The 13226-nt window shown below is 43.4% G+C and overlaps 1 protein-coding gene across 5 annotated transcripts in view; it reads left to right on the forward strand.

Moving 5' to 3' along the window:
- The window catches only part of MTUS1 (microtubule associated scaffold protein 1), a 156506-nt gene that overhangs the window by 116459 nt on the left and 26821 nt on the right, over nucleotides 1–13226 (forward strand). For all 5 annotated transcript variants that reach the window (XM_066237686.1, XM_066237688.1, XM_066237685.1 and 2 more), the window contains 2 exons: nucleotides 2390–2604; nucleotides 11790–11856. In XM_066237686.1, the coding sequence (XP_066093783.1) occupies nucleotides 2390–2604; nucleotides 11790–11856 (282 nt within the window). The remainder of the gene's footprint in view (nucleotides 1–2389; nucleotides 2605–11789; nucleotides 11857–13226) is intronic.

Raw genomic sequence — 13226 nt, forward strand, 5'->3', positions numbered from 1 at the left:
TATTTAGTATGTTAATTTACATTTAATTCAATATATTTCCTTATGAAATAACTTTGAGAAGTTACTACTAAATGCTAAAATGAATCTGAGAGACTAAGTAAATAAAAATATTAAAGAATGTTTTCTTCAAAAAATGTTAATATGAAAGATTTACCATTCAGATTTTACATATAGTTATAAGCGAACAGTTTTAAAACTTTGATATTGTGTTAAATTATAAAATTTATTAGCATGTAAATTCTATACAGTAAATCAAACATTGTTAAGGATTTAAGAAATGATGAACTCAAAGTAATGTCAATCAAATAAATATTTCAGTAAGTATTGGTAGGACATACAGCAATGATATCAATCAGGAATCAGGGGAATGAACTGAAATCTACATATGTTGCAGTGAATTCTAGATGATCAGTTAAAAAACATTGATTGCTGTTCTGTTTGTAAAAATATATAAAACACTGTACAAAATTAGATGTTTATAATGTAGGTTTATTGAAATGAAGAGTTCTCAGATAATGGGCTTGAATGTATTAAAGTAACATTTCATCGAGATTATTACATATGTACTATGTTTTAGTTAGGAAATATATTACATTTCCACCCCATCGGCACGTTACAGAATGTGTGGGAACAGCAGAGACTTGGCTTCAGAGGCCTGGTTCTGACTTTATAACCGGTTCCATGAGGGCTGTTTACACCTGGGCCAGGCCCTTCACACCCTTGACTGTCACCGTCACCTTCCCTATCAAGGGTGACTGGGAGGACCAAAAGAGAGGACAGTGGGACACTCTATGAACAGCAAAATACCATATAATTATTATTATATGTATAGGAAGAATGTAATTGCTAAGAACATTTTAGGAAATGACATAAAATAAAGGAATACGAAGCCCAGAGAGTTTGACATGTTGTGAAATATTTAAATTCTTTTTCATTAATATAGTGACTCGATCAAGCTGTTCTTCAGGACTTTAGTATGGTGACTCTTAGTTCCTCCATCGGCTGGGGAATTGGCAGTTATTGACGGACAACTATTAATGATGACTAACGAAGAATAGCGGATAAACACTTTCAAGTCATTTTATACCGCAGTAGATATTTTAGTCATTTTAGACCTGGGAATGATCAAGCATCAGTACAAATATGAGTTAACCGTGGAAAGCACGCATAGAAAATGAAAGCTTTTTTTCCATTTTTAACTTAAAGAGTATATTGAATGCTTTTTGCCATTGACTCTTGGAACCTGGATACTGAGGTTCCTTTGTTTATTTTCCTTTAAGAACTCACTGTAGTTTTCCTTCCCCTGAAAATCTAAAGGAAAGAATTACTGTTTGTAAAGTGGTCTTGGGTTTGTTACCACAGAATATGGATGTCATAGGGAATGCCTAGGAGAACAAGGAGACATTTGGAGGTTGTCGTTTTGTTTTTAGTTTCTTGTAGCTTTTTATTTTTCAGATTTAGATTTGATTATTTGGCCTACTTCTTTCAAGAAGCTAAGCTGCTTGCTTCCTGTTTTTCTAATTCTGTTTGATATTAAAAATGACTGAGACATTTGGAATGGATACAAAACTAAACAGTCTTTCATTTAAAATAGAGTAATTCCCCGGGCACCGTGGCGTAGGAAGTGAATAATCACTTTGCATGGCATCTCAGCTGGATTTGAGTACTAGCATGAGCTTTTAAAAAATACTCAAGCTATTATACTACTCCGAAGGGAAATAACCAGCAAAGCTTGTGGAAATGGAACCACATAGGAAATGGAACAGCGTATAGTACTCTTAACAATGAACTTCAGGGACAAAATGTGAGTAGATTTTAGATATACATGATGATTTATTAGAGATTAGGAAATGACTCATCGGCGGTATAAATCTTTATAATGACCAGACATCAGCAAGGAAATGATGGGAAGTTTGCAAAAAAAAAAAAACCAAAAAACAAAAAATGTGTAGGAGGAGGGAAAGGCATTTAAAGTCCAGTAATCTCTGTTTTTCTTTCAGCATTTGTGAACAAAATACAGAGTCAGAGTAATTGTGATAGTCAGTTTTCTATACCGATTTTACATAGAAAAATGAAGAAGCTATGAAATCAACATTATTTTGCACACAATATTTCTGTTTCACGATTGTTAAATCTATTTGTTTTGTGTGGCTAATTTTCTGCTCCATAGAAATCTTTTCAAGTCAGAATTTAAAGCCATTGTCTGTGTTTATCATTTGCAAACATCTAGATATTTGATTAATTCCAGTTCTCATTCATATGCTTTCCTTATGTAAACATAACTTACATGCATTTCTGTGGCTTATCTGGTTGTATTGGAATGCATATGGTGATTATTATAAAAATAAAAATCATATCTTTTCCTACCTCTTATTAATCCCTCTTGCAGTTGAAAACGGCAGACAGAAGACTCCCAGAAGTTTATGTATCCAAACACAGACGTCTCCAGATGTGCTCGCCGCTGAGAAAACACTGGAGTTGGCTCAGTGTAAAACAAAATGTGAAAGCCAAAGCAGGTTTATCCTGCACCTTAAACAGCTTGTTTCCTGTGGTAACACCAAGTTTGAAGCATTAACAGTCGTGATTCAGCACCTGCTGTCTGAGGTAAGGATGCTTACCCACCGAGGCAGTCCTTGTCACTGCATGGGGGCAGGGATGTGGAGGGGTGGGCCGATGGGAGGGGGCGGTACCCGGTTTGTTTCGGGACTCGCTTTATGTTGATGATTGGTAAGATCAGATGTAATTCATCCAGGTATGCTTTTGCCAACTCATTTGAGGCCTGAGTCCCTCTCTAGAAATGTGGGATGAGGACATTTCTAGTAGGTATTTTTCAACTCTAGATAGTCTCTTAGACCAACAATAATTTGCCTGTTATACATCTATGCACCTTCAAGCCGTATTAGCATTAACATTCTTTCACTTAATTGTTTTTTGGTCTAACTCTGTGTAGCTTTCCATACTATACTTAGTTCATTGCTTTGAAAAATGAGGTTGATTATAGTTATAGGTCAAAGAACACTTTGAAGGTAACTAACTCCCAGAGTTGCTTTGGGGACTTTTTAGAATTTCCATCCATTCCTAAAAGAGTATGTTGTACAATGACCTCAAAACAGATTTTCTTTGCCTGACCAGGCAATGGCATAGTGGATAGAGCGTCGGAATGGGATGTGGAGGACTCAGGTTCGAGACCCCAAAGTCACCAGCTTGAGCACGGGCTCATCTGGTTTGAGCAAAGCTTACCAGCGTGGCCCCAAGGTTGCTGGCTTGAGCAAGGGGTCACTCGGTCTGCTGAAGGCCCACAGTCAAGGCACATATGAGAAAGCAATCAATGAACAACTAAGGTGTTGCAATGAAAAACTAATTATTGATGCTTCTCATCTCTCTTCATTCCTGTCTGTCCCTATCTATCCCTCTCTCTGACTCTCTCTATGTCTCTGTAAAAAGCAAAAAACAAAAAAACACAACAACAAAAAAAAACAGAACAGATTTTCTTTGCTTACTTACTCTTCCCTGATAGGCTACCAGGATGTCAATTCAGGAACTAGTTAAAATTCATTGAGAAAATCAGTTTCTGTGAATATTGGCTCTTGGCATAGCAACAAAAACTATTGTTACCTAATGGAAACCCTGGGGTGAGAAAGTAATTTGAGTACTTTAGATATTTTTTAATCATAGTTTTGAAGATGGGTATGCATGACATCTCAAAGAGAAAACAGTTCAATTTGCTTGTTCTATAGTGGAGGTCAATTCAACGAACCTATGTTCATTTCCTGCAGAGGCTTCTGTGATGTGTTGGCCTTTGTGGGGCAGAGGAGACAGAGGAGAATGGTACTGGGTCTGTGCCTTTGACACAAGCTACCAAGCTTGTAGACAGCTTAGATAGATATTTGATGTACGTTTTACAGCTTTTATTCTTGGGAGGGAGAGGGAGACATTTACCTAGTTTTTGAATTATAATAGTATACAGTATTTTTGTTTTTCTTTAATATGTAAGGAAAGAATTCTAGAACAGTGTTTTTCAATGGCTGGTTCGTGGACCAGTCTGCCAGAAATATCACGCCAGTCCGCGAAAGAGTTAACCACCCTGATGTTGTATGAAGATTATAGACCCAGTGGTCTTCGTCGAATTCGCTTATGCTCAGGGTAAATTCTGCCTTAGCGGTCCCCGAAATAACCAAATAGGCTAAACTGGAAACCACATAATATAAAGTCTAGGGAACAATTAGTTTGCCTTTTTAGTTGTAAACCAGTTATTCATTTTATGACATCCAGCCTCACAACCCCATGTTCAACCCTTTCCTCACCTCTGTCTCCCGCATGAATCAGCCATCGAGTCCTGTGACCTCCTGTCCCGTGGTATTTCTCCCCTTCGTCACCTCTTTTTTTTCTTCCTGATGCCAGCCTTGCTCAGCCCCTGAAGAACTGTCCCCGAGATTGTACCTTCTCATCAGTGTCCAGGCCTGCACTGTGCCCGTGACCCATCCCCAGCACTGCTAATGGATTCATCTTTGCAGAAAATTCCACCCTTCTGACTAAACCTCAGGGTTCTTCACTGTCTGTGGCTGGTCTGTCCCCTGCTGTAGCCACCAGCCTATGAAACTCCTGACCACTCGAAGGGTAGTCAGGCTCAATTGAGATATGCAGTAAATGTAAAATACACATGGAACTTGAAGACTTAGAATGAAAAAAAAAAAAAGGATGTAAACTGTCTCGTTGATAAACTTCTATCCACTCTAAGTTGAAATGATAATATTTTGTATATGCTGGGTTAAAATAAAATATATTATAAAAGTTAATCTTTGAAAGTTTTTAAAAATGTGGCTACTAGGAAATTCAACTTGCCCACAGGGCTCGCACTGGGTTTCTTTCGGGCGACTCTGCCGTGCAGCTGGGAACATGAGGCGGATTTGGCACCGGCTCTCCGTCCTAACCTTCCCTCACTGCTCAGCGCGCCAGCTGCGTAGTTGGGGAGGGAGAGAAACCAGGGGGATTTAACATTCGTTGACTGTTTACTAAGTACCAGATAGTCTTACCTACTAAATCCTCTCCAAGATTATAAATTGGAATTGACAAATAAGAAAGTTGAGGCCTAGAGATCTGTTAAGAAACTTGACTGTCATTGAACAGCTAGTAAGAAGATCAGGACGTGAACTCAGGTCGAGGACACTGTGAGCTCAGAATCCCCTGAACTTCCTGTGCTTTTCCAGCCTTTGTGCAAATACCATTACTGGCCTACTACTTACTGCCTTTCTCCCGACCATATACATATTCAGCCCGCCCTCCTTCCCTCCCTCCCTCTCTCCCTCCCTCCCTCCCTCCCTGCCTGCCTGCCTTCTTTCCTGCCTTTCTTCCTTCCTTCTTTTCTGAAAGAGAGAGAAAGACAAACAGGAATGGAGAGAGATGAGAACCATCAACTCGTAGTTGTGGCACTTTTAGTTATTGACTGATTACTTTCTCATATGTGCCTTGACCAGAGGGCTCCAGCAGAGCCAGTGACCTCCACACTCAAGCCAGATGAGCCCTTGCTCAAGCCGGCAACTTTGGGGTTTTGAACCTGGGACCTCAGCATCTCAGGTTGGTGCTCTATCCACTGCACCACCACTGGTCAGGGCGGCTCTTTCTTCTCATAGCATCACATCACCACCTCCATTTAGTGTACATTGTATTTGGCAGATTCACTGGACAGACAGCTGAAATTAAAAATGCAAATGAAATAGATCAGACAGTTGTGTCTTCCATGATTCTCAGTGAGTCCAGGGGTGGATGACATGAAGGACAAGAGTCCGCTCTTCCTTCAGTTGTATTCTCAGTCCCCAAACACCGTGGGCATGAGCCTTCCATAGTCTTGTGATCCTAGTGTTTGAAGATACTTTCTTCCCGTATGACCTGTCCCCTAAACACAAGTCAGCGACTGTATCAGGTGCTCAGCTGGAGAAAGAGTAGTTCCCACTCTATCGGAAAACCTCACAGGACAGGACATACTGAGAGATGCTTTGTCGGTCACAGCAGGCAAATTCTTAATGAATTTTAGGGATTCTTTTTTTTTTCTTCTTTTTTTGTGTATTTTTCTGAAGCTGGAAACGGGGAGGCAGTCAGACAGACTCCCGCATGCGCCCGACCGGGATTCACCTGGCATTCCCACCAGGGGGCGATGCTCCGTCCATCTGGGGCGTTGCTCTGTTGCGACCAGAGCCACTCTAGCGCCTGAGGCAGAGGCCATGGAGCCATCGTCAGCGCCCAGGCCATCTTTGCTCCAATGGAGCCTTGGCTGTGGGAGGGGAAGAGAGAGACAGAGAGGAAGGAGGGGGGGGGGGGTGGAGAAGCAGATGGGCGCTTCTCCTGTGTGCCCTGGCTGGGAATCGAACCCGGGACTCCTGCATGCCAGGCCGACGCTCTACCACTGAGCCAGCCGGCCAGGGCCGGGATTCTTTTACTGTACATGAATTTCATTTTATACCTAATTTAGGTCTTACTGCCTATGTAATTGTGACTCCACTGAATTTCTAAAAATTCAGCTCAAGACTCCCTCTTTCCTGAATATTTTCCTGGTCTTTCTAGCTCTATAGTTTGTCTACTGTCATTATGCCAGGAGCACTTACTTTCTGTTACCTTTGAAGGTAACCATTTAGCACTCATTTTTGCTTTTTAAGATGGGAAGCTCCCTGAGGGCAGGATCTGTGTCTAGCTCTTCCTTAGGAAACCACTCCAGCAGCGGTGGCAGTGCCTCGCACCCAACAGAGCACACTGTACACCTGAATGAGCGAGTGGATGAGTAGAGAGGATGGAATCCCAGATGTGAATTGGGCATATAAAGCCTTTATAGAAATGCTCTTTGCCAGCTTTTTATAATCAAGCAGCAAATATTTACTGATTGCCTAATGTGTACAGGGCTCTGTTATAAGACAGTTGGAAAGGGAAGACATAACCAGGGGAAAAGTTAGGCAATTTCTTCAAGATGATTTCTCTGAACCCTCCATTATAGAAGTGATTGATCGACTGATACGTAGATGCCAGGCCGACGCTCTACCACTAGATATGGATTTTATAGGTGGGATTTATCTGTGTATACATATATACTTTGTATTGCTAACTTTTTCTAAATGGTTTTGGAGCTTTGGCTTATGGGTAAAAGTGGTGGATTATAAGGAATACAAGAACATTAACTTATCTTTTTGTTGCAAATCTATTTAATAAGTACAACTTTTCCACTTTAGTGGCAGAAGAAATTCATTACATCCCACAAGTTCTAATAAATATCTCATGAATCTGGAAACAAACACCATACTTTCTGTTTCTCAAGAAACACCATATGCTTTTAGTTATCGCTGGTTTTATCCTTGCGTAGTTGTGCGGCATTCTGTACAGACCACCAAAGTGAAGGGAAGGGTTGGTAGTGATCCCAATTTCTTCATACAAGGGTCTGCGGATAAGTTTCTAGGTCAGCCCCCAAACCCCTGACTGATTACCCAGTGTGCTTCCAATCTACTTTTGCAATTAGCACCTAAACAAAGGCGACTTTTGAATGACACTAGCAGTCTACTATGAGTAAAATAGTCTCAGAACAAAAGAAAACGTAGACATTCATTGTGTGGGCCCTGGGGAGGAGGTCAGACATGCATTGTCTCATCCATCTTTTCTGCAAGCCCCATGTGCTGCTCACACTCGTCAGCAGCCAGCAGAGTTATGCCTGCCGATGGGATGCCAGCCAGGGACTAAGTGCCTGTATTTCAGGGCTTTTAATTAAATTATGGTGAATCCATTTTTTTTTTTCTTGGAGCACTCCATATATTTAATGTATGAATATGGAAGCATTTTTCTATCTAGAGTCCCACCCCCCTCTTTTGTCATATTGTATGGAATTCTGCATGTTATGCTACAAAGAGAATTAAGTAATCTTATTATCTGGACTGTACTTTATTATGATCTAAGACAGAACCACTAATATGGGAGCAGCTGAATAAAAAGAAGTAGGCACTCAGCATCTGAGTGACAAAACACATTTTATCATCTGAAGTGAAGGGTAGGTATCTTACAGGGCAGGCTGCTGAGGGGAGTGGGGCAGAAACTGACAGTGTGGGTCCATTATGGAATGGCCACTATACAGTCAGCACTTCACGCAGGGTCCTACTGAAGGCCCCTTGTTTCTCCTTGATCCTGCACTGCTTCCCCTCCGATGAGCTCATCTGCTCTGAGACAGGAAAGAATTGGGCATGGACGTTTTAGTTCTACCTCCGTCCCAGGCTTCTCGAAGGCAGGGGCCATGTCTTAAATTTCTCTCATTTTTTTCCCCAGCATCTGGAAATGGTGCTTGGTTCATTGGTGTTGAGTAGTAATTTGCCAGCCAACCCAAAAGGATGAATGTCCTGTCTAAGCATTTGGGGGAGGGGGTGGCATCTGTGATGGACATTTAGCATCCACCCAAGGTTTGTCTGATGGGTCCAGTAAAGCGGCCCAGGCATTCCAGAGTGTGCAGGGGGCATGGCAAGGGTGACCTGGACAGGAGAGGAGCCAGGAGTCTGAACAGCAGTTGCGCAGTTGAGGTTCATGGAATTAGGGTGATATTTTTTTTACATATGCAAAGGAAGACTTTTTTTGTGCAAGGGTGTATATATGCACAAGGAATATGGGATAATCTGGCTGCCCTCAGCAGGGCAGTGTGGAGGGATGCTTTTGCCAGTCCAGGAGTGGGTTGGTGAGGATCAGGACAAGGGTGGAGAGAGTTCTCATAGAAAAGAGCGATTGAGACCCTGGCCAGCAGGCTCAGCAGTAGAGCGTTGGCCTGGCGTGTGGATGTCCTGGATTCAATTTGCAGTCAGGGCACACAGAAGAAGCACCCATCTGCTTCTCCACCCTTTGCTCTCTCCTTTCTCTCTGTCTCTCTCTTCCCATCCCACAGCCAAGACTCCATTGGAGCAAAGTTGGCCCAGGCACTGAGGATGGCTCCATAGCCTCCACCTCAGGCGCTAAAATGGCTCCAGTTGCAATGGAGCAACACCCTAGATGGGCAGAGCATCACCCCCTGGTGGGCATGCTGAGTGGATTCCAGTCGGGTGCATGCGGGAGTCTGACTGCCTTCCTGCTTCTAACTTTGGAAAAATACAAAAAAAAAAAAAAAAAGAAGAAGAAGAAGAAGAAGAAAAGAAAGAAAAGAGCAATTGAAGATGCAGCAGAAAGGAAAAACTGACTGACTTTGGCATACCCATTTAGACAAAGGAGAGCCAAAGATGACCTCACGGTTTTCCTGTCACTGTTACTGGGATTGACGGAGGCTGGGAGATAGCAATGGCTTCTGGGCACTGCGGGCAGGAAATCTGCGCACAGTGGAGCTGGGAGGAATGCCCACCCGGTCCTGAATTCCTTGTCCCCAGTGGCCCTTTAAAAGTAAAAAGATCACATATAGCTGTGATAGGGTATAAAAGTTTCCACAAAATGACTCCTGGAAATTTATACGCCATCTTAGTTTTTTATGGAATTTTGAAAAGTAAACCTCTTGCCAGCTTCTCCTTCCATAAGCAATTTACTCTCCATTGGGAAAAAAAAAAAAAAAAAAAAGGTGAACTACAAGCCAGTTCACGAAATGTGTTGCAGGATTGCTTGTGAATATCTAAGAAAGCTCTCTTCTGGTTTTCTTGTCGTTTCAGTAACAAAACTTGCTAATACTTAGCTGAACTAGTTTACTAAGCAAACAGAATTATGGCTTACGTTCATGAGATTTGGAAAAGCCATAGTATATGTATTTTCCACTTTTAATTATATCCAGGTTGATTTCCCTCAAACTTTCATTTCTACATTGGAAAACCCATTACTGTACTTCCTTATTTTTGAAACCTGGACTAAGTGATCTCTGATTTCAGAACAACGGAAGAGTGTGTTTTAAACATCAAGCCTTTAGAACACCATGAAGGCCAAAATGTGTCAATGAGAAAGTGTCTCTGAAATTTCAGTCGCTGTTAAATGTCCTTATGACAGTGCTGGTGTGTCATTAACTTCCTCAGCTCTGTGGTGAGAGACTGTTACAGTGTACAAAGGAAAAGCTATCAAATAGATCTCACCTCCCAACTTTCAAATCACAATTCCACACTTTATCCTTAAAACACCAGTGGACCACATTCTGAGCATTCAAATCAAATTTTGCAGAAAACGCCACCTGTTTGATGATGTCATTTTATATTCGAAGCCACAACACACACACTCTCCTTGTTCTTCACCTAGCTCGTCAGCTCCCTCCACACACAGTGTTAGAGTCTAAGTTTCCCTTTTCTGTTAGTGTGATCATCTAATGACCTCAATTAAGTGAGGAATAAAAAGGTTCCCAATTCTAAATATAACTCCATTAGCCACGCAGAAAACGTCAGTTTTTCTTTCCCCTGTCCCAGCCGATATTTAAGCTAAGTGGCGATCGATCAGTCTGATGCCTGGCGCTCGTTTTTCATAAATGAAGGGCTGTGGCTTTAAGCACTCGCAGGCAGCCTGTGCCAAAGGCACAGGCTGCAGCATCAGCTTCTGTGAGGAGAGAGGCGGCTGAGGCAGACAGTAACCTGCAGGACGCGAAGTAAGGCTAACCCCAGGACCCATGGCGCTCCTCCTGGGAGAGCTGTGAATGTAGCCAAACCGCCCGGTGGGTGGCGCGGCCACCTGTGCACTTCTTGGCTGGTGCAGGGGGCGGGGGGAGTTGGAGACAGAAGCTGGAAAATGGGCTGCTCCAGCAGCAAAATGTGCCTCTATTCTCCATGTGCAGCGACAAGGGTAATTAGTGTTTGTTTCTAGTGCTTTGCTGGACGGATGTCAGGGACTTAGGCAGAGGGTGTTTGCCTTAGAATTAGGGGGGGATGCTTTAAATGACAAGCGACTCTTGCCTGCAAAGGCTGGGTCTCATGATCTCTGCAACACTGTGCTCCAGGTGCGGGCGGGAGCTCCTTCTCCACTGATCCTATGCGGGCAATTTCAGAAAGCTTTGACTTCTGCCTTTTCCTCCCTTCCACCCTGGGGTGGGGGCTCCCTGATAAGAAAGGGTCTCCAATTGCTGTGTTTTTGTAAGCGTTGTGTATATGTGTGATCGCTCTGAGTTGCCGGTCGCTGGGAAATTGTTCTTTCTTGCAAGATGGATCATTGCTGTGTTAAGACGAAACAACTGCCTGGTTCTCTGTAATTCATTTCTCTAGCATCTACTTAGAATTCTAGCTGATTCAAAATATTATGCTTGCTTTAGAAAATAATGTGTAGCTGAGTAGAATCAATTTAATTTTGTCTTTAAAGGATTACTTTTTTATTTTTTACTGTAGCTTTATAACAAACTTTGTGTCTTCCTTTTTAAAGTAAAGGATTGTAACACAACTTTTTTTTTTTTAATTTGCAAATATGGGAGAAAGTATATGCAAGTGCATACGTCTAGAACATTAAATATTCATCTTAAACTGATCAGGTCTTCATTGCCCTTGAAGGAGGAGACTGCATTACGTCTTAAGTACAGTATGCATTAGCTGGAAGGTTCTACAGATCAGCCATGAAGCATGGCTCAAAGTAAATATTTTTCAGTGCCTCAGATGAAAGTTTCCCGAGGACCTGAGAAAATACAGATCTTTTTTTTTTCTTCCTTTTTTTTTGAAACACGAATTTCCTTAACCACTGAGGGACATCTGTGTTTTCTAAACAACACAAACTGTTAGCCTAAATGATTCATATCTCGGTTTCTCGATTCAGCGTCTCATTTTTCTGGTGATAACAAATGTGTGCCTCACTGAAAGGGACCCTCTTGAAAACATGAGTAACTTGATGTTTGTTTTCCGCAGCGGGAGGAAGCGCTGAAACAACACAAAGCCCTATCTCAAGAACTTGTTAACCTCCGGGGAGAGCTAGGTAAGAGCTTTTCCCTTAAGTTTTACGGGGCAAGGGGCCAGTTGGACAGTTCGGTTTGCCTGTCTGCTTTGTGGTTGGGGCTGCAGGCCAGCAGTTGTTAGCTGTCCCACTCCGGTGCGTCTGTGCAAACGCTTACTTACCATCGACATTTCTTTTGAATCTTGGCAGCTTGACCTCAAGTTCACAGAATTCCTGGCACTGATCTGACTCAGCCCAGCAGAGCGAGCTGCTGATGAACAAAACATTTCTCTTCCTGAAGGAGAGGGGTTGTTGCCATTGGTGTGGGTTCCTGTTAAATAATTCAGTCATATTTATTTCTGAGCCACTTTTCACACTGAGGAGTGGTGAGAGAATTCCCTCTCTGATAACAGTAATTACGTTGCGCCTCCTCGGGGTGGTTTGTGAGTGGAGTGCAGAGTTGGGAGGAGGCTGCGCGTAGCGGTGGCCAGTGTGAAGCTGGCTTGTTTCTGTGCTCATCGTGCTATTTGAATGGGGTGGAAGGTGAGTCAGGACCCAGTGCCGCAGGCAGCCATGTGCCCCCGATGTCCGCAGCACCCGCCACCCAGCCCTGCTCTCCCAGGCTGGCCTCCGTTTTAGTTCTTGTCTCTTCTGGAAGAGTCCCCAGGGTTCATGCAACAGGGACAGTACTTCCTTCCCGACCTCAGCAACCACGTGGGAGCAGCCTGACTGCCTTGGGGGTCCCCTGTGTGCTCTAGGCACCGGACCCTCGAGAATCCGCTTCTTGCTTTAGCTCTAGCTTTCTGGAGTTGGTCCCTGAAAGCCTGAAGTCCTTGCCCTTTGCTTTCTGCATATGCTGACAGTCTCCACATAGAGTGTGTGGAGGCGCGTGTATTAATCATGGGGAGGCCACAGCCAGAGACGACAACTGTGGTCATCTGGCTCTAGGAGAAGCTCAGCTTTCTTGGGATAAGACCGAAGAGTGTCAACGTTGCCAGTGTAACATGCTGGATTTGAACACTCTTTTTTTCCCCAGGGCAGCGATCAAACAGCAGTAAGTGTGGGGTCAAGACTTCTCTCCGCCTTCCTCTTCTCTCTCCACCTCTCAGTGGGGGGCAATGCCAAACTCGGGGGGGGGGCACCCTCCAGATTCCTAATACCTCGCCCGGCCACCCTGTGCTCCTGACCTGCTCTTGATCTCTGGGAGTGACGGACTCTGTATGGGACAGTAGTTTTGAGACAGATGGAACTGCAGGGCCCCGGAGACCTGAGTTCCAGGGAAGCGGTTTGAGAACAGCACGGCCGAGAAACCGCTCTGAGCCTGGGAAGCCTCTCCGCTGCGTGGCTTCACTAGACTCCTGCCCTTTTCATCACCCAAAGGACCGACGAAATTTGCTTTTTCTCGGTGCCTT

This window comes from Saccopteryx bilineata, chromosome 6, assembly GCF_036850765.1.
Source record: "Saccopteryx bilineata isolate mSacBil1 chromosome 6, mSacBil1_pri_phased_curated, whole genome shotgun sequence".
Taxonomy (NCBI): Eukaryota; Metazoa; Chordata; class Mammalia; order Chiroptera; family Emballonuridae; genus Saccopteryx; species Saccopteryx bilineata.